This window comes from Chanodichthys erythropterus, chromosome 21 (assembly GCF_024489055.1).
Source record: "Chanodichthys erythropterus isolate Z2021 chromosome 21, ASM2448905v1, whole genome shotgun sequence".
NCBI lineage: Eukaryota > Metazoa > Chordata > Actinopteri > Cypriniformes > Xenocyprididae > Chanodichthys > Chanodichthys erythropterus.
Genome location: NC_090241.1, coordinates 22255901 through 22283392, shown reverse-complemented (window position 1 = coordinate 22283392; position 27492 = coordinate 22255901). Strand labels below are relative to the sequence as shown.

Sequence of the window (27492 nt, the reverse complement as noted above, 5' to 3'; positions counted from 1 at the left end):
TGCAACAACAGTAGTACTGGAAAAAAATGGTTTTCTCTATGGTTTTCCCCCTTACACATGTAGAACCTATAAAAGCTTATTTCTGCTATGCATAGAAAATAAAAAAAGATTGTGACTTTTTATCTCACAATTCTGACTTTTTTCCTCTCAATTCCTAGTTTATATCTCACAATTCTGAGAAAAAAAGTCAGAACTGTGAGATGTAAACTCACAATTGCAAAATAAAAAATATTTTTTATAAAAAGTCACAATAACCTTTTACGCTTTTTTATTCTGTGGAGGAAAAAAGCTTCCATAATAACCAAAGACCATGTATGTTGGATTTGTTGTTGATCAATGTCAGCAATATCATGTTTTCATTTCAGTAAAAGCTTTATACTACGGTAACGGTTTTACTACATCGATTCCACTAGTATTGTTCCATATATACAGAATATGTGGTCTGCGTAGTGCACTAGCTACCAAGTGGACACCATCCCACCCTCTATGAGTGCGTCATCAACACCACAAACCCTCCCTCAGAAAGAGATTTCAACAGAGGTGGCAACTGAAGTTCTGCATTGGGGACTCATTTGACCAGCAGGTGCCCTGAGCAATTCTTTCTTCTCTTTTTCTACTGTACATTCTATAAAGTAATGACTCACTTCTGTTGCCAAGAATGCACACATTCAACACTCAACCAAAAATATAGAATGGCTTACATGCATTATACTTTTACTGCAGTAAAAGGAAACTGAATTTTAAAAACTATGGGTTTCATATTTTCTGCAGGTAGAACTACAACATGACAATTAATGCAGTTTTAAACATATAACAGTGAACATATAGTCAATCAAATCGCAATGATTATGTTTTGGCAGAACGGCTCGATTTTGAATCAGGTTTGCTGTGTTTTGATAGAGTTAGTATGTGCTGAAAAAGGTTTTTAGCATTTTGAAATGTAGAGTTTGAGTTTATTTAACAAAATATGGTTTTGGGCAGAAAATGAACTATTTGGCTAATTGTGTGATGTATGTGTGTTGCTGTGTTAAGAGTTTAGAAAATACTTTAAGTATTGGTAAATGCTTGCTAGCAATTGAAAAAAACTGTAGTTGGATGAGTGTGATCTCTCCATACCGTGCCAACTGTCTAGTGTGAGTACATATTTAGGTTGGTATTTGGTTAAAGTTAGGTTAGTTTAGGGTTAGTATTTGGTTAAAGTTAGGTTAGGGTTAGGGTTAGGATAAAGGTTAGGTTAGGGTTACGATTATGGTTAAGGTTAGACATGGGGCCTAAATACATGGTCCATGATGACATTTTAATTCTGATGTAGTTGGATTGATAAAAGATATTGGGAAAATTTGGGAAAAGATCATGGTTTGTTGTTATAGTCTCATAGTCTCACACTGAAAGATCTGTTTAAGGCCACCATGTATAATAAAAGCTTTGGATCCAATTCCATATTTTGGTCACTCACATGACCTGTAGTTGGACCTTTTAGAGTCTCTGTACCCTCACAGTAGCTGTAACGGTTTGGTGTACATCCATTTTACTTTGTGTTTTAGCTGGCTTTATATGAGCCTACAAACTAGTAACTCAGTAAGCCCTGCTGCATATACTGCATATACTTTTGCATATACTTAACCAATAAAAGTACTGTTTTTAAATTTATGTGCATTGTTACATTTTTCTTTTAACAGAGGAATTGTAGTATGTCAATTAATTTACAGAGAACTGTAGTAATAAACGGCAATTTAAAAATGTTAATATGTAATTTAATGAACTGTTTAATTATTAATATTAAATGTAGTATTGAATAATGCGAGGCACTCTGAGCTACCTTTAAACACAAACTTTGAGCTGAAACACAGACTCTGAGCTGCCCTTCAATCCCAAACGTGTTAATTGATCGCCCCGCCCCCTGCCCTCGACCTGCACTCGACCTGCACTCTTGTTAAGATGACGGAGGAGAGTGGCAGCGGCCTGGAGCGGTTTAAGAGAAGACTGGAGCGACTACGAGCTCATCATAATCGATGCGCAGCCTTTACAGAGCGGGTGAGATTTTATGATCTTTATTATCTGTAGTATTCTCTGTTTTTGTAACTTTGATGTTAAGGAGTGGGGGCGAAGGGTTATTAGGGATAGTGCCGATGGGAACCGCCGAACATTTGCGCATACATTTATATAATTATATATACTCTTACAAAGGTTTAAGATTTTATGGTCTCAGACTTTTTTATTTTTCTATTAATTAAGTACTGTTAATGAGCGCAGGTACTGTTAATGAGCTCAGGCCTCTTGAGTGGGGGATGGGGGTGGCGGTGGCGGTGGGGGAAGGGAAGGCAGGGGAGAGATCAGCGCGCGCTGTGCGGGAGACTCTCCCTACAGATGAGCTAGAGTAAGTTAAGAACAAATTAAATACATAATTACTGACGACTGAACTGCAATAACAAATACAAGTCAGAGAAAAGCCTTTGGATCTGTGTAACAACTTCACTATGAGCATATTATACATTGTCAATTTTACAGAATAAATATGTTTGTAATTTTTAATGTAGTATATTAGTGTATACTTAGGTTTTATTGTCATATAAATAAATACTAAAACATTACTGTCTAGTACTCCTGTATAGCCTGCTATTTATTGTAGCCTGTGACTGGAATTATTTAATTTAAACTAATATATAATTTTTCAATCTTTGTTGTCTAGGTAACCATGGAAGCAAAGTCAACACAGGTATGTGTATTTACAAATGTACTTGTTAGTAACAAATTTAATTAAGGAAACAAATTTCAAATGATACAACACAAACTTATAACATTCCAAAGATGTCTAGGGGCCGGATTCACGAAACATTCTTGAGAATAAAATTCTTCTTAACTGCCAATTTCTTCTTATTTTTTAACTTAAGAAAAAAGATAAGAATATTTTGTATTCCCAAAAAAATCTTCTTAAGAATGTTCTTATCTTTTTTCTTAAGATTGTTCGTAAGACAAAACTTAAGAAAATTTCAAATTCTTGAAAAGAATGTTCTTAAAAATCATCTTAAATAACTTCTTAAAGTTAGGATAACTGAATACTGTTCGTAAATCCCCAAAAGGTAAGATTTTTAATGAAATTTATGGTTTTTTCAAATATTAAACCTTACAAAATTATAAAACTTATATTAAACTGTGTAACTACTTAAATATTTTACTTATATAATCTAGTATACTTGGCTAATTAGATGTGTGTGTTCCAGATGGAAGTGTCAATAGAGCCAGAAAGGCCTCTTAGAGATCGAGCAGATCCTCTCACGCTTCCTCATCATGCTCTGCTTAGACTTTATAGGCTACTAAGAAACTCAGTAATGTATCTGACACATATTCTGAGAGATAATTTGCAGCGAAAAACAAAAAAGTCCTCTCCACTTCACGTGATAAGGTTGCGCTACGATTCTTTGCTTCCGGATCATTTGCAATCAGTCGTTTCTTGTCATCCCTGTTATCTTTTCTGAGAGTATTCTCTTTTGACGGTTAATGTCGGGTTTAATGTCTTTAAAGAAGTGGGTTATAATAAAGTGATACAATTAAAATGTGGCGATAATACATTTTTTTGTAGCCATAGCCATTTTAATTTTATTCGTAAGAAAAAAATAAGATGTTCTTAAGAAAATATTTGAGATCTTCTTAAGAATTTTTCAAGAATTGCACTTAGGAACATTCTTAAGAACTTCTTAGTATTTATCTTAAGAATTTTCTTAACTTCTTTCTTAAGAAGATGTTCGTGAATCCGGCCCCGATCTGTAATGACCATTATATGTTGAGGATGAGAGAACAATTGTGATTTGATTGAACCAGTGTGAATCTTCGTAATAAGTCGTTAATCTGAATTATTGCTGCTAGATCACAATTTATGACTGTTAGGCAGCTTCAGTATAGCAGATGTAGATCTATACTAATGCACTAATTAATTCATGCTTAACTTAAGCACAGATAATCTTGAGTTAAAGCATGAGTTGCGTTTGAGACTAAAACAAGTCCATGATTTGCTCTCCCTCCATCGTCCTGTGTGTATATGACTTTCTTCTTTCAGATGAACACAATAAAAGTTATATTAATAAATATCCTGACGCTTCCCAGCTTTATAATGGCAGTGAAAAGTTACCAAAGTGTGAAGCTGAAAAAAGTGCATCCATCATAAACGTCCTCCACACGGCTCCGGAGGGGTTAATAAACACCTTCTGAAGACAAATGCGCGTGACAGTCGTGTGCGATGTATCGCCCAGCCCTAGGTTGAGTAGTAGCTGATTTACAGCCCGTCGCTATTTTTTTTTTCATAGCTTTGTCCACAAGGCATATGTGTGCATGTAATGTTCATCAAATTACTGAACGAGTGAATCTAGCAGTCCATCAAAAGATGTTAAGTGTTCACACATTTGTGGTTGTTTAATCTCGGATCATCTTTAAAAAATGCAGCTTTACTTCGAGATCTGGTCATGATTTCAGAAGGTCTTTTTACACTGCAGAAGACCTGATAAGACGTTTTTTTGTTTTTCAGACGGGTTTTCAGACCTCTTTTCCCCCAAGAAAAAGCCTGCCCAAAGCAGCGAGGACGGAGACTCGGATGTGGATGGTGAGTTGAATAGTGTTTTACATCAAGCCAAATAATCCTTTTTTAGAAAACCTGCCTTTGGTTATAGAACCCTAATAAATCAGCCATTCACTAATGAAAGATGTGTTAAAGTCAAATTGGTCTTTTAATGTTTCTCTGCTTTATACTTCATGCAACGTAATGTGTAACATTAAAGGATAAGGATTTGTAATACACCCTTCAGTGCAGATGAATGTTGAAGATCCAACAACACCCGAGGATTCACTAAGTAACAGGTGCAAATGCTTTTCTGTTGCAGATCAGAGCCGGAGAGCAAGCCAGGCCAACAGGCCCTCTCCGAAGAGAAAAAAAAGAGGAAACCCAACAACCAAATCGAAGGGTATGTTCGTTTAAAGTGTTTGCTGCGCTCCGTTACTGTCTACCAGAGCCAAATATATGCATGACTGAGCACAAAACAGTGGACGATAGGCACCATACAGTATGGTTTTTATACTCACAGCATTAGTTAAAAGAAGAGCCTGACTTAGGCTCTTTAGGCAATGTTAGATACAGAAAAGCAGTGCAACAAATTTAATGCAAACAAGGGGTTGAGTTAGATCACTGACAAGCTACGCAACATTGTGTTCATTATCGCAGATGAATCGCCTTCGATAATGAACGCGATATTGCGTAGCTTGTCAGTGATCTACGGTTCTGTCTATTAAATGCCGCTCCATTTGAAAGCAGGTGACGGCGATTTAGCGGTAATCGGGGAACCGGCTTTACTGACGAAATGCGCGTGACAGTCGTGTGCGATGTATCGCCCAGCCCTAGGTTGAGTAGTAGCTGATTTACAGCCCGTCGCTTTTTTTTTTTTTCATAGCTTTGTCCACAAGGCATATGTGTGCATGTAATGTTCATCAAATTACTGAACGAGTGAATCTAGCAGTCCATCAAAAGATGTTAAGTGTTCACACATTTGTGGTTGTTTAATCTCGGATCATCTTTAAAAAATGCAGCTTTACTTCGAGATCTGGTCATGATTTCAGAAGGTCTTTTTACACTGCAGAAGACCTGATAAGACGTTTTTTTGTTTTTCAGACGGGTTTTCAGACCTCTTTTCCCCCAAGAAAAAGCCTGCCCAAAGCAGCGAGGACGGAGACTCGGATGTGGATGGTGAGTTGAATAGTGTTTTACATCAAGCCAAATAATCCTTTTTTAGAAAACCTGCCTTTGGTTATAGAACCCTAATAAATCAGCCATTCACTAATGAAAGATGTGTTAAAGTCAAATTGGTCTTTTAATGTTTCTCTGCTTTATACTTCATGCAACGTAATGTGTAACATTAAAGGATAAGGATTTGTAATACACCCTTCAGTGCAGATGAATGTTGAAGATCCAACAACACCCGAGGATTCACTAAGTAACAGGTGCAAATGCTTTTCTGTTGCAGATCAGAGCCGGAGAGCAAGCCAGGCCAACAGGCCCTCTCCGAAGAGAAAAAGAGGAAACCCAACAACCAAATCGAAGGGTATGTTCGTTTAAAGTGTTTGCTGCGCTCCGTTACTGTCTACCAGAGCCAAATATATGCATGACTGAGCACAAAACAGTGGACGATAGGCACCATACAGTATGGTTTTTATACTCACAGCATTAGTTAAAATAAGAGCCTGACTTAGGCTCTTTAGGCAATGTTAGATACAGAAAAGCAGTGCAACAAATTTAATGCAAACAAGGGGTTGAGTTAGATCACTGACAAGCTACGCAACATTGTGTTCATTATCGCAGATGAATCGCCTTCGATAATGAACGCGATATTGCGTAGCTTGTCAGTGATCTACGGTTCTGTCTATTAAATGCCGCTCCATTTGAAAGCAGGTGACGGCGATTTAGCGGTAATCGGGGAACCGGCTTTACTGACGAAATGCGCGTGACAGTCGTGTGCGATGTATCGCCCAGCCCTAGGTTGAGTAGTAGCTGATTTACAGCCCGTCGCTTTTTTTTTTTTTCATAGCTTTGTCCACAAGGCATATGTGTGCATGTAATGTTCATCAAATTACTGAACGAGTGAATCTAGCAGTCCATCAAAAGATGTTAAGTGTTCACACATTTGTGGTTGTTTAATCTCGGATCATCTTTAAAAAATGCAGCTTTACTTCGAGATCTGGTCATGATTTCAGAAGGTCTTTTTACACTGCAGAAGACCTGATAAGACGTTTTTTTGTTTTTCAGACGGGTTTTCAGACCTCTTTTCCCCCAAGAAAAAGCCTGCCCAAAGCAGCGAGGACGGAGACTCGGATGTGGATGGTGAGTTGAATAGTGTTTTACATCAAGCCAAATAATCCTTTTTAGAAAACCTGCCTTTGGTTATAGAACCCTAATAAATCAGCCATTCACTAATGAAAGATGTGTTAAAGTCAAATTGGTCTTTTAATGTTTCTCTGCTTTATACTTCATGCAACGTAATGTGTAACATTAAAGGATAAGGATTTGTAATACACCCTTCAGTGCAGATGAATGTTGAAGATCCAACAACACCCGAGGATTCACTAAGTAACAGGTGCAAATGCTTTTCTGTTGCAGATCAGAGCCGGAGAGCAAGCCAGGCCAACAGGCCCTCTCCGAAGAGAAAAAAAAGAGGAAACCCAACAACCAAATCGAAGGGTATGTTCGTTTAAAGTGTTTGCTGCGCTCCGTTACTGTCTACCAGAGCCAAATATATGCATGACTGAGCACAAAACAGTGGACGATAGTTGATCCTTAAGGAACACTCCACTTTTTTTTTTTCTTTCTTTTTTTTAACAATAGGCTCATTTTCCATCTCTCCTGGAGTTAAACATTTGTGAATCAAATCCATTCAGCTGATCTTCGGATCTGAAGGTACCACTGTTAGCATAGCTTAGCATAGAATCGGATTGAATCGTTTTCAATAGGAAAAATATAGAAACTCATTTTTGAGTGAGATGCTACTGGTCTAATCCGATTCAATCCGATTCTATGCTAAGCTATGCTAACAGTGGTACCCCCAGATCGAGATCGGCTGAATGGATTTGGTTCACAAATGTTTAACTCCAGGAGAGATGGAAAATGAGCCTATTGTTAAAAAAGTGTTCCTTTTAAAGGGTTAGTTCATCAAAAAAAAATCTCACCCTTGTGGTGTTATAAACACATAAGACTTTCGTTTATCTTCAGAACACAAATTACCATCTTTCTGATGAAACCCAAGAGCTTTCTGACATTTGAATGTCCCTCTAAAACCCACTGTCACCCTCACATGGAAGACACCTGTTGAAGTGCTCAAGAAAATGCTCTATTAACCTCATCTTTAAACATCTCTTGAGAAGAGGAATTCATTTGCAGCATCTTTGATAAGTTAGATATTTTTCTAATTATATGGAGAAAGTTAAAAAGGAGGGGGATACCTGCTGTCATTACTCAGCAACAGAGCTGCAATTAGTTATTTTGATATTTGATAAAACTAATGATATATGGGACAATTATTTGACTATTCAGTAAGGGACTAATAATGCTAATCTCATGATTCGCTACAGTATACAACACTGAACTCATGATTCACAATGCAGTTCTTGATTCTTTGAAGACTAAGCAGGGTTCCCACGCACCTTGAAAGTACACATGAATTCAAGGCCTGGAAAGTACTTGAAAACAAATACTGGTCCTTGAAAGTGCTTGAAGTAAATTTGAAATAAATTTTGTGAAAATTATAGCATGCCCAACTTAGTAGTATATTTGCTTTGGAATATTATTTTACAATCAGTTTCAGAGTGTTTTCCATTGCAGTACTTCCCCTTGCTTGTGATTAGGCGGGGTTTGGACATTTGAGCTGTGACACTTGCTGTGTCTGAAATGAACATTCTTATAGGGATGTGCAATTTTGATCGTGGACGATTAAAAGGTCTCCACGATCTGCTTTTGAAGAAATAACGTTGTATCGTGCTATAGTGCTTTCTGTCAGTTGCAGTCCTCCGTCTCAACATACTGTGTTGCACAAAGCGACATACATTCACATCACATTAAAACAGCGGTAGAGTTATACTCACAGGACACTGCAGTTATTCACAATCACAAAAGTTTATTATTTGCATGGGTTTTAAAGCCTTGCCGATCAAACATTTTATCTGCGTGCTGGATAGTTCACCCAAAAATGAAAATTCTGTCGTCATTTACTCACCTTCAAGTAGTTACAAACCTGTATGAATTTCTTTGTTCTGCTGAACACAAAGAAAGATATTTGGAAGAACGTCAGTAACCAAACAGATCTCGCCCCCATTGACTAACATAGTAGGAAAAATAATTACTATATTATCTATAATATATTGTATATATTCTGACTTTAAGCCACAATTACAATCCATATAATCCTTTTTTTTTTCATTCAATTGCAAAATGTAATTTTATAATATTCTCTCTATATTATAATGTTTTTACTCAAGTAATGATTCATAACAAATGAAAACCAAAACTAGTATGGAATAATTGTTAACATTAGGGATAAGAAAGCTGAAAACAGTTTTAATATATTTCCAAAAATTAATGTACAAATGATTCTGTACCTCTTCCGGGGTAAAATGGATGCAAATGCTATTGGAGGATTAAAAATGTTAAATACCGTAAGAGGTCTTTCATGACGCTCCATATGTGATGTGAATTTGATAGGTGCTTGATATAAAATAAACGGTGCTTTAAAAAGTCCTTGAAAGTCCTTGAATCTGGTGTTCATGAAAGAGTGGGAACCCTGCTAAGTCTGTTTTTTTTTTTTTTTTACTTTGAGAATTGAATAACTTTTTGACCATATCAAGCAGCCCCACATTAGTGTTCTTTCTGTGACTGAGCAAAAGCTGTTTCAGAAACCTATGTTTTAGTGTCTGTTTTTAAGCTCACATAATCTATATGGTATTTTTTGTCATATGTAGAAACATCCAGGATAATCATGAAAAGAACGTGGCGAGAAGAAGAAAGAAGGGCTGTAAATAAGCGATTGGGAAAATTCATGGCGGAGCACCGGGTTCCGGGAAAACTTGACTGTGTAAAGTGTCTTGAAGAGGAAGAGGCACTGAAGGACAGAACTTGGAAGGATGTCAAAAATTTTGTTCATAATACAATTGTAACTCTCAAAAGAAGGTCTGCTGCAAGAAAAATCATGTTCTAATAAATACATTGATTAATTAAACATGTTTACATAGACTGTTTATGAAACTCAAACTAAAACTTGCATTAATTGTCAGGTCACCTTTTATTTCTCTAGCACTTTATACAATATAGATTTTTTTTTAAAGGAGCTTTAATGTGAAAACAGGAAAATAATGATCAAATAATGAGGCAAGTCCTTATTCAGCTGAAGTAAAATTCAGTTAAATAAGGACTTTGAGCTGTCCACACTAAAACAAAAATATGGCCAAAAAAAGCAAACTTAAGTTAGTTGAAATAATTAAGTAAGAAATGGCCTCAATAGCGCCCCCTAGAAAATGTCCTCACTCCGCTGGTAAAATGCTGGTTCTTTCCCTGTGTTTTTTCAAGAAGCTGAGCTAAAAACTTGAATCATGGACACACCTAGTGTTGAAAAATAGTATAGATGTACCAGTAATTGTAGCAGAAATGGTGGTCCTCGCTTTGCAGGTTAATTGACTCGGTCCTCACTTTGATAGATGTACAGGAATGTGTGTGTGTGTGTGTGTGTGTGTGTGTGTGTGTGTGTGTGTGTGTGTGTGAGAGAGAGAGAGAGAGAGAGAGAGAGAGAGAACTCACCAGTCTCCTCTACCTCTGTCTCTTGGATGATGCCAAACTAGCTGCAGTCTAACACCTTACTTGTCAACTTACATCAACTCATATGACTCTACTATGGAATTTCCCAGAGGTATCATGTCTGTGTAACATGTTACAAAGTGTAAATATAAAGAAATGTAAAGCCTAGCGGAATGTTCATGCTGCCTCTCAACAGTCTGTTTTTAAGACCATGTGATGCTATCACAACCACTGTGGAGGGTAATAACTAAAGACTTTATCGCTCTTTATATTTTTTCTCTTCATTATTCTATCTCTTCCTCTGCCTCATATCGTTCAGCCTCCCTTCAGCATTCTTATTATAATCACTCCACCTGTCAAGTCTTTGAACCTCATGAAACATTCAGCAGAACCAATTTCAGATTGTTCAGACTGTTAAATTGTCCTCTTCCTTGATGATATAGAATGCGCGATTGATTTCTCTCTTTTTCATCATTTTCTGCGTTGAATATAGCCACTTAGCCTGTGGAAAGCCTTCATAGGCACATCTGAGCAGGTCTCAGTCATTGATTCATTGTATTTCAGACAGTGGTTGATGGTTGTATGCATTTTAATTATCCACATAGGAAAAGCTACAGGCAACGTAATAAGTATAAGTGTGGCAGCTTTGGGCCCACCATATTCCCATCTTTCCAGAAGAAAATTGGTCTAATTTAAAACGAAAATGACTGTGCACAATATTGATGATAGGACCTTGATTACAGGAAGGAAACTCAAGGCAGAAACGATTAGTTTCGTAATTGGCTCTCTGGCCAGCATTGATTCTGTCTGACCAGTTTGCATATTGCTGCTGTTCCACAAGTGCCACCTACTGTTAGAGAGTGAATTTGCATTTTCATTCAGTCCGTCTGCCATAGTTGTTTTGTGCAGGTGTTTTATGTAGCATAATTTCACAATTTTTTTTTTACGCCATCAAATTTGCTCCAAAAAAATTGGAATAGACCATTAAAAAAAAAATCAAAATGGGTGCATCGCTAATAAAAAAATAGCCTATTAAAAAAAACATTTAAAAAAATCTAATAGTCTTTTCACAGTAAAAACAAATGCAGTTTTCAAAGAGCAGTGTTTTTTTTTTTTTTTTTCTTGCAAATTAATGTGTAGTTTGTATAGTTAATATTAATGTAAGGGTTAATGTCAGGGTTTAAAAAAAAAATCTCTTGAAACTACTATTCCCATTGTTTCCATTATATTGTGCTTGCCAAACCTCAAATAGGGTCAAGCTTGTAGGCAATGCATTTGTTTATTTTATAATTCCCCCTCTCAACCTGTCCACAATGTTGAGTGGGGTGGAGTGCTAGGTTAGCAGGTGTTTGCTAATAATTGCAGTGTTCAGTATTAATTGGCTCGTTGCATCTGCTCATGGCAATTACACCATTCAGCTCATGGCATTTGGCAGCATGAGTCCTAGACCAAAAACCACTCCCGTTTCCTCATTCTATGAGGTGGATAATCCTTTGATATGCTAAACAGCAGAAATTTTATTTCCATAATATCTATCTATCTATCTATCTATCTATCTATCTATCTATCTATCTATCTATCTATCTATCTATCTATCTATCTATCTATCTATCTATCTATCTATCTATCTATCTATCTATCTATCTATCTATCTATCTATATATATATATATATATATATATATATATATAATATCTTAACCCTCTACAATGCAAGTAAATTGCTCACGTGTGTGAGCAAATTTCACACTAGGCGACAAACATATCTTTAATTAGCCAATGGCTTGTAAATTGTACGATTTCACTCACCTGCGATTGAGTTTAACACAAATAAAATTGTATTGCCTGCTAAACTTTACACATCCATCACTTGGCTGAGAGCGCCCTTTGTCACTTTCTCTCACACACGTGCAGTCACTATCAGGCCAGTGCTGCATCGTCTTAAAGTTTATTAATTGCACGTGTTTTTAAGCCTTGCCAATTTAAACGTTAAAATGCAAGAAAACGCAAAAGAAAACTCATTTTGAGCTTGCGCACAAAGCGCACACCTAGAAAGCTGCATCTGAAAGTATGCGAATACTGAATTAAGTTCTCTTTCACGTCGTATTGCACTTGAACTGACAATTTCACACAAAATTATGTAAAAAAATGCCCTTGGTGAGTATCCTAGTAAACCTATTTGGTTATGTCTTTAGTGAATGTAAACAGTCGAAAGACAATGCATGTGTAACATTATCAGTATATTGAATCTGTGCATTATGTCTTAAAGTGACAACAGCCTAATATGCCTTCTGCTGTTTTTGTTAATCAAGCAACAAAAGACTTGCTGCAAAAAAATCACTCACTTGCTCTTGACTGAATAACTTTTGTAAGGATTCATCTATATTTCATTTATATGGTGAAGACTATGCTGTATTATTTTTTATTTGATTACTTTATTCAATTTCTGTACCTAATCTATTTTATTTTATTAAAGACTGTTTATTTGTCTTTAATAATGTTTGAAATTTATATTTTATATATATGTTATATTTATTTTGTTTGTACATATCTCAGTGTGTTACTCGCCATCTGTTGATGCATATCCATCTGTAATACATACTTGGGCATGTTTAGATTTTTTTTAATGGTATTAGAAGCACATATGGCTTTAAAATCTGTCATATCACAGGGAATTTCAGTCATAATCCTCAATGATTTTATGTCCAGATGTGAAATAGCAGTCACAATGTGATAAAGTGGCAAATGCCATTTGTAAAATTCAAGTTTGTCTCCTATCTGTCCTACATGAAATTTTTGTAAGTCATTGATTTCTGTTCCACCCAGTGAAATCTCATTGGTCCATAATAATGCTTCACATAACTTTAACACCAAATAGATTCTGATTGGCTGCAGGGTCCCTGTTTGTTTGGGAACAGAGAAACAGGAATCGTGATAGAGTCTAATGCAGGGGTGTCAAACATACGGCCCGCAGTCCGAATGTGGTCCACAAACGTGTCCAATCCGGCCCGGGGGATGATTTGAACAATGATAAAAAACAGTTATGCATGGTCCACCGGCCATCTTATTATTTTTTTATTTTGGCCAATTTCTATTCCGGGCTTGCAAACAAACTGCTTTGCAATTATTTCCCAAACTGTCATTTGTGTGGAAATATTACGAAGTCTGTAAACAGAACGTTAACTCAACCAGCCTCTTTGTGTCCACTGAATACAGACGCAAAGAGAAGAACACAGACGTGTCAGCAGAGTAAATATTGTACCAGGCCAAGCTCACTGTTTTCAAAAAATAGGAACAAAAATATAAATATTGGGTTTTATATGAATGTAACTTAGAAGGGAACTGTCTTCAGAAAAGTTTCGATCTCCGTATAGTTTGCCAATTTTATAAGCGCACCACTGCTTTTTGTACAGCGGTATCCAAGGCAACGCTATATCGCTGCTGTTCCACAAGCGACACCTACTGTTAGAGAGTGAATTTGCATTTTCATTCAGTCCGTCTGCTATAGTTGTTTTGTGCAGGTGTTTTATGTAGCATAATTTCACAAAGCTATAAAGTCTGTCAGGACATGCTGTTTTTTTTTTTTTTTTCTGTAAATCTTGAAATTATACAATCTAACTTAAATAAAAAATAACTTATCATGTTCAAAATGCAGTAGTGCAATAGCTGCACATATTTTTGTTTAAGGCCAGTTTGACCAGTTATAGAACAAATAAACAACTAAATTTGCTTAAAGAAAAATTTGTATTAATGTAATATTAATGTAACTATCAGCTCACTAAGGTTTAAAAAAAAAAACAAAATGGCCCGCACATTGTTAAATTTTTTTTCCCATCCGGCCCTCGACCTAAAATGAGTTTGACACCCCTGGTCTAATGTGATAATTAAACTTCAAAATGCTATGATTGAATTAAATAAATGTATGCGCTACGCGTTCAAAGTCAAAATGCAGTGCTGTTTCACATTCTACAGGCTTGCGGTTTTAAAACGGTTAAAGAATAATGAATACCAAGCATATATGCAAAGGGATAGCTTAGGTTTTACTGTTGATGAATTATGACAGTGTTATGGTGTTTATATTTTTAAATGTTGTAGATGGTTGTAAGAATGCATATTTCAGGCTTATTTATAAAGTCCCACTTTCTTACTTTCTTTCTTTCTTTCTTTCTTTCTTTCTTTCTTTCTTTCTTTCTTTCTTTCTTTCTTTCTTTCTTTCTTTCTTTCTTTCTTTCTTTCTTTCTTTCTTTCTTTCTTTCTTTCTTTCTTTGGTTTGTTGGTTGGTTGGTTTGTTTTGCATGGACATATGGTATTAATTATATTTGTGCAAGTCTTAAAAATATCTTGAAGTCTTAAATTTTATTTTAAAATCTGTGCCGGTACCCTGTGGCTGTAATCATGTCTTCTTGCTTTTAGCAAGGACAGAAAAAATTACTTGTTGTCGCTAGAAAACTGTCAGGTTGTGTCTGGACACAGTGTTATTCTGTTGCATTGTGTGCAGGGCAAAGTAAAGGCAGTTTAGCTCACATTATCCTGCCCAGGAGTGAAGGGGAGTGTAATTTCCTTCTGTTATCTACTGAGACTCTGCCTCATTTCTCATGAATAAAGACCTTCCATTATAATGTCTCATCTGGCTTTTCTATAATCAAGATCAGATGGACAGAGTGGAAGAGCTCTAACAGTCTCTCACAACCACAAACACCTCATTATAACATCTCTCATCCTCAAAATTTATACTCAAGGCTATGTGTGTAGGAGTGTGTGTTCTATATGTTGGCTTTTTACTGGATAATTTGTACAGTCTAATCCAGGATAAGTGAGTATGGAGTGTGGATTATCTTTTGCTTAGTTCAGGTGACCCACTTTTAGAGAGATGCCATGTTTATTTGAACTGATGTAAACTGAACCAAAATCTAAGCAGTGCTTCTATTTACTAAACAGTTAACAGACATTAAAACACACAAAAACTATAGACACAAGCTTGGAGACACCATATTCATAAATATACTTCATGTTCTTAGTTGTTAATTGTATCCAAACCTAAACAAATTCTACCAAACAAAATATGTAATTCAAAAAAGCCCAAAACAAATCCAGTTGCACTCAAATTAGTCCAAATGAAGCTTAATCAATTCAAACAAATGCAAATTAATCCAGACGAAAATTAAAACAAGCAAGTTTGCTCACAAATAAAATTGACATTTCTTGGTATTTAGAAGTAGGAGGAAGCAATTCTCTCCCCAATTACTGTAATTAAGGGATAACTTTCTTTTTGCACGCGTGAACCCCGCACAGCTGCTCATGTTATTAGCATGTAAATTGTACTGGGGATTTTTGCTGCCATGTTTTCCCCCTTTTTATTTTCTAATGATGGAATGATGTTTTAATGAGAGTGTGCATCTCTTTTCAGCAGCATACCTGCTGGAGTTTACATCTAAGCGCAATTTATGCCAAAATGCGCTTCAATTTTGTTAATTTTAACTAATTCATGTCAATATTCATCCACACACTCACCTATAAACAAAGTGAAATTTTAACATCTTGGCCATTGTTCAGCTGCATTAAACTTTCGTGAGAGCTCTGACAGGTTGTGGATGTTTATGTACAGTAAAACATTGTGTAAAAGTAAAAATATCTTTATTGAAAGTGTCTCTGATAAGAATTTAAATGACCTGTAAGAGAAGATATAATTTTGTATTAAATACTTAAATGGATAGTTCTTCTTTAGCGTTCCATAGAAAAAGTCAGTAAGGTTTGGATGAGGGTAAGTAAATGATGACATTTTTTTATTTTTGAAAGCTTAAAAATAGTAAAAAGGAAAAGTGAAAGACTAATTGTACCATTAATTATAAATAAATATAAATGAATAATAATATTAATTATAATAATATTAATTAATATGAGACAAAAAAAACTAGAGGTGTACATTTTGCACATTTTAAAATACAATGCAAGAATCTGTACATTTGATTTTCAATTTTAAGCTTTTTGCAATATTCTTGTCTTGGTCGAGATAATTGTCAATAATAGACAATAGTCTTCCATGTTTAAAATCACATAATAGTACATCAATGACTCATCAGTGTCTCATAATTATTCATGAGACTATGAGTCCTTAATTTATGAAAAAGCGGGTCACTTAATTATTCACGACCGCTTGCATCGCTTTCCTATGACAGACGCTTCAAACTGAGAGATCACAAAGTAGTTGAGGGACGTGTTTATGGATCACAAGTCACTGTTTGTTTTTCGATTTGCAAGAGTTTCTACATGACGTAAATTATCTTCTATAGACCCTGAGTCTCCGACACACACAATCTTTCAATGCTGTGAGTGTAACCGGTCTTCTGAGTTCCTTTATATAACTAAATGGCTTTTATACAGTAAATGCAGCAAAATAAGTCTCAAAAGTTATTAAAACTTCAGAGTACAAATGCAAACATTGGACAAAGTACAAAGGCAAACCGCTGTGGATTAAATTGCGCACTAAATTATAACTATTACATATGTATTTGTGTAATGCACTAATTATGTATAATATATTTGTTAAAATAGTAGATTCCATGACCCTTTAAGAATAAGATTTTTTTTTAGTAATTATATGTAGATATTTTTAAGTAATTAAGTAATTATTGACTTATAGAATAGCTCACAAGAACATTGTTAAACATATATTGCACATTGGTAAAATAAAAATGATACATTTTTCTCAACTCTCTTTGCATCAAGACTCTCAGATCCTGTCGTCGCGGCCACTGTCACTCATGTCTCTGTAAATCACTAGTTCTCATTGAAAATGTATGACTTGAAGTCTTTGCAGATTGCTTTCAGTATAAGTGCTCTTTTAGTTAAGACTACCTAAGAAGCCCTGTTTTATTAGGTCCAGCCTTCATTGTTAACATCAGCATAAATCCAATGAAGAATCAGTAATATTGCAGTTTGCTTGGTCTTGCTTTGACAGGAACAGACCGCTCAGTCAGAGCATGCTGCCGTAGATCTTTGTTTATTGAGTAAATAGGCGCAGTATAGACCCTCTGAGAAGGAGATGTGAGATTTCTTGATTGTAAACAATTTTAAGCACTCTGCGGTCAGTATGCACATGGCAGACAAAATCACAGTATTTTTCAGATGATCTTTCACCTAACATCCTTCAAAAAAAAAAAAAAAAATCTCATCTTTAAGCCAGCACCAAAAGAAATCCTTTCTTATCAGCCATTTTAGAAGAAAGGCCTTTCTTTAAGTATTAATGTGCCAGCGTTAGCTCATGAGTCATCGATTTTCTTTTGCTTTCTCGCTTTTCTTCTTCCTCCTACCCCACTCTTTCTCTCCATGTCTCCTGCTGTGATTCTACTCACTTCTGAACCTCCATTACACACTGAGTGATGGCTGCCACTGTGAAAGTGGTGCAGGTCTCTGCTGTGATACTTACTCTTTCTGCGACACTGTTTGGACCAAGATGTATTCATGCAGCTATCCAGAATATTACCAAACACTTTTAATGTCATTGTCATTGTCTGAAAAGGCACAGAACAGCAGTGACATATTGCAAAATGTAAAATAGCTCACAGCCTGCAGTGTGTGATGCAGATTTTTGTTTTTATACACACACATACCTAGTGTGTTTTTGGACATTATTAGCATTCTTGAAAATACATGATTTGTTTTTACCTTATATGACAGAATATCAAACAATTGACATTTATTTTAAAGACTTTAAAGTCATTTTAGTAAAAGCAAGTAAAATATTTCACCAAAAAAAGTTTGCTTTGAATTATGAATCAATAAATTAATGAGTGTTACTCCAAAAATGTTTGTTCTCAAAAATAATTGTGGTCATTATATACTATTTTGGTAACATACTCTCATTTTTTTAAGATTTTTTAAACATTTTTATCTTCTCATTAGCTAGCATTTATTTTTTATTTTATTTACTTTTAATTAAAATTAAAAAAAAAAAAACATGCAAATGTGCTGCTTATATTTATCTTTAACTACACCTTTTCATAATGAACAAACAGTAATTATACTGATTTATGTTTCACAACTTTCACTACGCAAAACTTCATTTCAACTCGGACAATACTAAAAGTAATGACTTGCTCTTCTGTAACAATTCTTACTGACTATGTAAGTTTATTAAGTGAAAGATTACTCAGATTGATCCATTTTTGTGACTCTTACATTATGAGTTCATATTTGTCTTAGTGTAGTCACTTTAAAGAATATAGCCTAATAATAAATGTTTTGGCATTATTTCAGGGAGCGTATGCTTTTTGTCTTCACATTCAATTCAACTTCAAACTCAAAACTCTGGTGAATTATTAAAATGTATTTGCTGTGTAACAGATTGTTGATGCAAAAAGCAGTGGCATGATTGCTCGTACAGATCATAGCTTGCCTTTCTGATTGTTCACAGTGTGTGTCAATATTTTGCTCACATTGAATCATAGAGCACTCATCACTTACTTTTCACCACACTGCTCTCCATCTTGTGGTTCTGAAAGCTCAGCCAGTCATCTCTCGTCTTTGCAATAGAGCGTGAGGCTTTATTGTCCTAGCTGGAGGTCTCAAAGTTCATTTCAGCTGAGTTCTGAGCTGTAGGTGGCCGTTTTTCCCCTTCAGCTTGAGCTGGAGGCTTTTAGCATGTACGCCAGACGAAAAAAGAACAGATAATTCTGTGTGCTCTCAGCCTCATAAAATGAGACAGGTTTGTGTGACCTGAATAAGAGAGAGACTGTCTGACACCACTGCCATTTAGATGTGAAGCTATTCCGTTCTTTGCTGTCTGTAATCTTTTTGAATGGGCATACTCTTAGACTCAGTATAATACAGTGTTTGTTTTTACATTTGGTTTAATCTAAAAAATCATCCTCTTAAAGAATGCTTTGGCACCATGAATCTATTTAGTCATTATTATAAATAAGTGTACAAGACTTAATTTTATTCTTGGTTCTTTTTTTACAGCTGTCGGACCAGCAACAGAAAAAGTTTGATAGTGACATCCAGCACCTCTCCCACTTTGCCTCGCCCCCATTCTCCCCTGCACGGACACCCAGGTAAAAGATATGACTCTTCCTTATACGAAATGTGTTTTAAACCCTTTTGAGCTGTAGGCCTTTTCTGTTCCTAATGTGAAGTCTGTTCCAAACAATAGGGAGAAACGTTATGCTGCCTTATAAGATAACACATTTTGCCTAAAATCTAAGACAGCAGTAGTTGCATCCTCAACAGATCACAGAATTCTTTGCAATGAGCTTAGTGAAAAGCAACCAAGATGGCGGACAGAGTAAATGTTGATTAGAAATGTATTTTATTTACTACTGAAATGTATCAGCCAAAGGTTAAATCTTATTAGCAATGAACTGATTCACCCTATATTTACGTATACTATGTGTTTGTGCAACATATGCTAACTTCAAACTTGAAGGACAACTTTGCCAAATTTCCACCAGCTTTGTTACAGTGTCAGTAGTATATGTAAATGAACAGTGTGTACTCTTTATCCACGTTACCTACACCCAGATATCCCCATTTATTTGTTGGCAAAAGTCTGCCTGATGACACGTTTACAAAGCTAAAATCTGCGAATTTGTTCTTTAACACTGTAATTGTTGATGCCTATTTAGAGCATTTCAGTAATTTCCAAGGTTTTTTTTTCTGTTAGGATGCTATCTTAGTAGGTACTGTAGCTGCCATATAAACAGTAGACAATTTACTAGAGTCTGGACCAAAGCCATACAAACTGCACACACTTCACAAGTAAGACACACATGCTGTTCATCTTGTCACATAAAAATGGAAAGCTGTGTGGCAGCTGTTCACAAAATATTACATTAAATCTCCATAGCAACCATCAAATCTCAGTTTGCCATGGAGTAATTCTAATGTGGCGCAGGGATTTCTCATCTAATTCATGGGCATTATGAATGGATTGACAGTTGACATTTTGTAATGCAATTTCTCTGGATGCCTCCTTGTGGATTGGCAGATTTTAACTTTCCATCTTGTCAGAATTACGTCTTTCTTATTTGAAAATTGTTTTATTAACCTTTCCCTGTAAAACATGTGGCATAATCAAATCCATGTGTTATACATACACACACACTAAAAGAGTGTTTATGTAAGGAGAAGATCGTTTTATGTTTTCATACAGATGAGTGGTTCTCAGTTGCATATGTGTGGTGACTGCGTTTGTGGTGTCAATGAGTGTAAGAAAACATTTTCATTATACATATTCGCAAATGAAGAGTACTTAATTGCCAAAACAATTCTACCTGTGGATTAAAATAACATTAGAATGATCATTAAAATAGCCTGCACTCTATGTGGATTATAACCCTACAGTTAAAGGATCATTATTTAGATTGTAATTTCAAAGAACTGCTATGAAAATATGCTAAAGAGCATTCCTCAGAAGAATATTTCATAAGGAAAGAATCTTATGGGTGGCCAAAAGAAGCCATTAGTCAAGAAGCACCATGTGAAAACACATCAGGGATTTGCCAGTAATAACCATATAGTGACCTTTTTATAATGTAGGAAAGATATTTTGTGGTCAGAAGAAACCAAGATATAGCTTTTAACTGGAATACGATATGATTTACTTTGTGCAAAATCTAAAATCTAACACAGGCCACAAAACACCATGTCTACAGTGAATTATAGTGATGGTAGTTTCATGCTTGGGGCACTGGCCATTTTATTAACAGAAAGAAGAATGGATAGTGCAAAATACAGGGACTGCTGCAGTAGAACCACTCGGTCCACTAATAAAATTGTAACTTGAAGTATTTCAACATGGAAGTGGCCACAAACACAAAAGATATTTTAATGTGCTAAAGTTAAATGCTTACTATCAGTTTGCCAGCATTAGTTAATTCATTAGTTATCAACTAACTATGAACAGTAACTGTTTTCAGCATAGTGTTTGTTTGTTTAAATATACTATTGTTTATTGTTTTATAATTATAAAACTAATTATATTAAAATCTTTCATTTTGAGTTTTAGTACAATATATCAGTGATTACTGCAGTTGTCACAGTAATGCTTTAATAAAGCTGAAGCTGGTGATAAAACACTTTGGTGATAAAAGTGCTGCTGCTCTGGTGGGTGTATCCCTTGTGTCACTTCCACATTGTGGAAAATCTGAGCATGAAAGAGAAATGGAGACATCAGCTGTCAAAGCCAGCAGGTATACTCTCTCTCTGTGCATGTGTTTAGAGAGATTAAGGAGATGACTGATTGTGTGTTTATAACTGATCTCAGGTCATGAGCGCACATAAAGCGCGCAGATCACGCTAACACTGTTCAGCGGGGCTCTTAGAATGGCAAATACTGTGCCGCAGTCCTAATCATTGACGCGTCTGCTTGTCAACCCCATCTTCTCTCTGAATTACTGGATTAAACCATCAGCGCACACTGTAAAGAGACAACAGTAGCTTGGTTTGTCACCACACTAGCATTATAGAGTAAAGATTCAGGGTTTTTAGATTGATAGTATACTTTGCAGTGCTCAGTCTTAATATAAATCACATGAGTTTGGCTGGAAACATTGTTTGTTTTTGCCCATATTGCATCAAGCAGTACCGGAGGCATCACTTGCAGTTGTGTGCTTGCAATATTTAAATGAACACATCTAAAAGGGAACATTAACCCAAATGCTGCTTCATTTTAAGCACTTCAAAGCCATTAGCAGCATTTTAATGTGACTGCCAACAAAAGCAGCGGAGGCTAAATTATTTCAGACTCAACTGAGCACAATCAACAGGGGGTGTGCACTGCTACACTGCACCCATTACAGTCTGTGTCAGGAAGCTGTTTGCCAGGTTATGACATCAGCAGCACAAGAATTAAATGCTGCAGTCAGTGCTTTGTGAATCATTACACTTAACCATTACACTTAAGACAAAAAGAGAACTGAAAGAACTGGGAAAGCACTCACTACTACTGTGATGCTGCTGTTTTTGTACGCATATTAGATTGATCTCTATAGAACAGAATTGATCACTATGTGAAATAAAATGAAGATCACAAAACATCAGATTTTTTAAATACATGTTTAACCAGGGCCCGTATGTATAAAACTCTCAGAGTAAAACTTTAGTCTTAAGTGTGTCAAAATTCTAAGAATGATGTAATTTTACTCTTATTCTTAGACTTAAGACATCACTTACTGTAATCACATAAGTGTGATTCATAAAGGTCCCTAAGTGTCAAGACTAGGTCTTAGCTCCTAAATTATTTAAGAGAGCTGGAGAGGTGTCTTAACCTAATTAAGAATAACAAGATGGCAGCAAAGAAGAGTAGACACACGCTTTCCAATGAAGATATGATGTATTGGAGTTATATGATGACGGATGGAGTTGATAAAATGATATAAACTTGATTGTCAATTTTTTTGTAACTATGACCTAATAAGAAATATAATAACTTTAAATTAATGTGATAAACTTAATAAATATTAAAAATAAAAATAATTAATATGTTTAATGGATTTTAATAGCCTACATTTAAAGGTGCTGTATGCGATTTCTCAAATTCGTTGTTGAACACTGTTGATATTTGAAATCAACCCACACAAACCCACCCCTCTCTTCATTGCGCCGCCTCCCAAACTCACACTCAAATACTAACTACCCTGCACTGAGTTGGTCTCGAACTTCGGCCCGATCACTGCTGTCATGTACACTTAAGTCAGCACTTAAGAATCCATCTTACACTTTACTAAAAGTTGCTTTTAGCTTCTTTATAAAAGTCTCCTACTCTTAGAAAACTCTTACTCTTTACTAAGAATTTTTTGACACTTAAGTCAAAACTTAAGACTATCCTTAAAACCATTTCTGAGAAGTTTTATACATATGGGCCCAGATATGTAGCAGCACTGTTTTTGGTGTCCTGCTACCTGGCTAAAAGCAAAGCCTGGTGCCATAGCATCCAGCATCCTTTGTAAATTCCAGCTCTTATTATTATTATACATTCGAATACACAAATTTATTCATCAGCATTTATCGAAGAGAATGTTTTATCTAATATAATTGTATTTTTGGATCTTTCTATGTAGTACTTCATATTGTGCCAAGGATAAATTAAGCATGCAGCTAAGAAGGATGTCGAGTTTCTTAAATTCCTCAGTGTTCATATTGAAGTCACATTTTTAAAAATCAGTATGCAATTTATTTTCACACATGAAAGTTAAAAAATGTCAGATTGTCTGTGATTTTTCACACTATCATCCAAAAAACTGATCCGTACCACATTCAGCTGTGGTGTGATCGTAGCATGTGTAATTCAACAGGGTGCTGATTGGTTTTCTTCTCTCAGCTGTGCATCGTATGAGAAAGTGTTTGCTTCTCTTCAGCTAACTCTTCATCCTCTACAGTTTTGTGATGAAAAATAAGCAGGTGTTTAACTGTTTAGCACACCATTATGGCTTCTCCTGCACTCTCCATGACGGGATTCTCCTTTAAATGAATGTATCTCCGTGACGGATCCACACTGCTCCGTGTCCCAGTCCAGCTGTGCGCAGCTGTTCCTACAGTCACTTCCTGACAAAGAATTATGCTCTCATTAATATTTAAAATTTGGCATAGGCCGCTTGACGAATGCATTAATGCATGATTAATGCATGGGGGATTGTGACTCGAGCCATACTAGACGGTCCAGAAAGGAGTACCCCGTTGCTCGAATTGACTGGATTGATTGATGATGCCTGAGTCGGTGCTTCTTAATTCACACATGACTAGGAATAGTGGTTTTTAGATCACTTTTTTGATCGAGTAACATTAGTCATAGCAGACTTGCATGTCTTAATCTAAAAGCTAGAATCTATGTAATGTATCCTAAAATGTACCATTCTGCGAAAGAGCCCAGCTTCTTGCCATTTAAATAACACTGGAATAGAGATAAAGAGAATGTTTTAACAAAATCCCCTGAATATCAATTTGATCTTGAGTTAATCAATAAAGGATTCTTTGTTCATAGTCTGCAAATCATTTTATAACATCCATTATGCAATATCACTCTACTTGAGACATTTTTAATGGAAGGGGCCTGTTGTCTAAAGCACTTAAACACCGTAAGTGCCTCACTTTCTACGCACTAATCTATTCTCAGAGAGCTGTGCAGGAGAAAAGAAAAAACCTGTGATCAAAGTGTGTTTTATCCCTGTACCTCTGGTCTCAATGCGGCCAACATGAGAAGCCCACTCTACCAAAGGGTTTTGTTGTCTTAAAAGGGCTTTGATGAATAAAATAAAATAAAAGGGGAAAGATCAGCAGACAAGAATAGGTAAGAACCGTAGGGCAATTATGTTTACTTATGATTTACCTAGTGGCTTGAAGTATGAAGTCTGTGCTTATTTCGATAGTTAGTTTTACCCGTCTGGCATGATAATGGGTAGTCAAACTTGATTGTTGTGAATAATCCCCTGAATGTCACATTTTTGGTCTTTTTCAGGAAGCAGCCCATTGGACAGTCCACGCAATTTCTCCCCAAACACTGCAGCGCACTTCTCTTTTGTGCCAGCTCGCAGGTGAGTCACAGTTCATCAGCATCTTATAGAGCAAAACATTTAATTGTGAAATATATCACATTCTGTTAGTTCTGCTAAAACTTTTTACAAGTCTTTTAAAATGATTGAGCAAGTAATCTCTTTGCTCTTCTTGCAAATATTGTTGTCATAGTTTGCCTCTCATCTGCTGGTTATTAAGCACCCCACTTTCAATTCCTTTGTAATGTCCCGTAATCTTTCACTGTGCCTCTGAATAATGACACCAAGAATGTTAATGAGTAAATCTGAATTGGTAATTGAGCAGCCAAAGATGGTAATGCTTTAACAACTGGGAGAGAACACACAGAGCTGATGACCCCAGGCTTAATTAAAAGGATTCATTTGAATGTCAGCCATAGAGCAAAGACCATTGATTCATCCAGTCCAAATCGCTCATGGACCAACAGTGCCACCTAATGGACAAAGTACAGCACACTAATAGTGAAAATAGCTTTAGAGACAAGAATCCAGTTCGGGAGTTTATGAATTCCGCATTTAACGTAAATTAGAGAGCTGAATCTGCTGGTGTGGGTGCAGGACATGAGAAAGTAAAAGATGCACATTAGATCAGTGCATACACACACATGTAGATGCCCTCACAGTAGCATCTCTTTTTAATGCTGTACTCTCTTCCATACAGCCATGGACACAGGGCTGACAGGTAATAATTACCCCACTTCCCTTACAACATAATTTCCTATGTCTGCTTTTAGCATGGCTGTTCACACCAAATATCATGTTTCCATTTCATTAGAGCTGACAGTCAGATTTGTTTAAAAACATCTCAGACAACTTAATTTATGTATAGGGATAAATTATTAATCATCCCACCTCGCTCAGCTTGACTGTGTGCTTAGAACTGATATCCAGTCTTCAAAAATATTCCACAAGTTTCTTGGCATAAATCATATTATAAATATGAAAACTTTTTTTTTTTTTTTTTTTTTTTTTTTTTATAAAATGGCTAAACGTTTGCTGCATGTTTTCTTGTGGAATATTTTATATCAAAATAATTCAGAATTAAGGATATACACTACCTTTCAAAAGCTTGGGGTTGGTATGACTTTTTTATGTTTTTGAAAGTCTCTTATGCTCACCAAGGCTGCATTTATTAGATAAAAAAAAAACAAAAAACAAACAGTAAATTGTAAAACAGTAATATTGTGAAATATTATTACAATTTATTTTAAAATTATTTTTTTTTCCTGTGATAGCAAAGCTGAATTTTCAGCTCTCATTACTCGAGTCAAGAGTTCAGTGTCATGTGATTTTTCAGGGAAAAAAAAATCTATAATATGCTGATTTACTACCCAAGAAATATTTCCTGTCAATGTTAAACCGTTGTTCTGCCTAATGATACTGTGGAAACTGAACATTGCATGAATTTTTCAGTGTTCATATTGAAGGATTCTTTGATGAATAGACATTGAATTTCTTAAACAATGTCTTTAGTGTCACATTTGATCAATTTAATGCATCCTTGCTGAATAAATTAATTTCTTAAAAAAGTCATACTGACCCCAAACTTTTGAACGTTTCTTTATTTTTTGAATGTCTTATTTGCTACAGTTGTACCTATGATTATTAAAATCATTACTAATCAGGGGTCAAATAAATAATATTAAATTCCTTGTGTCCAAGTAAATGCTTACTGTCTGCTAAATTCCTAATATCAGTCATCAATGATATATTTGCTTGAATGATATATGAATGTGTTGCTGTTGTGTACTAAAAGCCACCATGTAGGGTGAATTGCTATTTACTGCATGAAAAGGCTTCATATGTGTATCTGCAATAAAAGTAAGTTCCTGTAATAGGCAGCTTAGCCATTATCACAGATGCTTATGGCTCTCATAAGCAAGCCTTATTTAGCTGCACAGATTAGTTTAATTATCATTGTTTACTGTTAAAATGTCAGTTTTAGTGGAAATTTTAATCTATAGTGCTTTATTCTGCTCTGATTGTGTGATTTTATTGTTGTTTGTCTGAATGCTCCTAGTGTTGTTTATTTCTGCTGGTCCTGATACTTGCAAGAATACGAGCAGTAATTTGTCAAGACCAGATTTTCACCTTTCCCTCATACACACTTTTAGGACTGATGGTCGTCGCTGGTCTCTTGCCTCTCTGCCGTCCTCCGGATATGGAACCAACACCCCCAGCTCAACAGTCTCGGTGAGTATCTGTGTGTGTTTGTGCTCATGTTCTTTCTGTAGTCCCTCCGTGTTGTTGTATCAACCCCCAGATATATATTCTTCACTGTTTGGTATTGCATTTGATCCCAAGCCTTAACTTGCCTGGAAGGTTTATCCTATTGACCCTACAGTGGGATAAACTCTAGGTACAAAGCAGCTCCCCTTAGCATGAAGTAAAGCCAGTGACTTCATATCAATGCTTTCACTTCAAAAGAGTTCTGTCCCCGAAAATTGACTGTAACTCAGTCTGGCTGTTGCTTTCATTGGGGAATCAGTTCAAACTGCTCAAGCCCCATTAAAGTCTCTGCAGAAAGATAAAAAGACATTTTCTAGTTCAGGCCAAAATTTTATTCTAAAGGCTGCAGAGCTTTTATTCAACTCAAAACACAAGGGGAAAAATCTACGGATTAAGAACTAAATGTCATTTTTTTTTAATTGGG

At 35.7% G+C, this 27492-nt stretch overlaps 2 protein-coding genes across 14 annotated transcripts in view; both read left to right on the top strand.

Moving 5' to 3' along the window:
- mast2 (microtubule associated serine/threonine kinase 2) overlaps positions 1-27492 on the top strand; it is a 160264-nt gene that overhangs the window by 110935 nt on the left and 21837 nt on the right. For 11 of the 13 annotated variants that reach the window (XM_067374156.1, XM_067374155.1, XM_067374169.1 and 8 more), the window contains 4 exons: positions 19276-19367; positions 24767-24842; positions 25501-25521; positions 26954-27032. In XM_067374156.1, coding sequence (XP_067230257.1) covers positions 19276-19367; positions 24767-24842; positions 25501-25521; positions 26954-27032 — 268 coding nt within the window. Of the gene's footprint in view, positions 1-7040; positions 7217-19275; positions 19368-24766; positions 24843-25500; positions 25522-26953; positions 27033-27492 lie in introns of those variants that run through there. The other 2 variants (XM_067374163.1, XM_067374158.1) reach the window with 2 other exon arrangements.
- On the top strand, positions 289-7038 carry LOC137011388 (uncharacterized protein DDB_G0280579-like). The gene is made up of 8 exons (XM_067374216.1): positions 289-2034; positions 2690-2716; positions 4520-4594; positions 4872-4952; positions 5654-5728; positions 6006-6083; positions 6785-6859; positions 7034-7038. The coding sequence occupies exons 1-8, from the start codon at positions 2013-2015 to the stop codon at positions 7036-7038; spliced, it is 438 nt and encodes a 145-aa protein (XP_067230317.1). The 5' UTR covers positions 289-2012.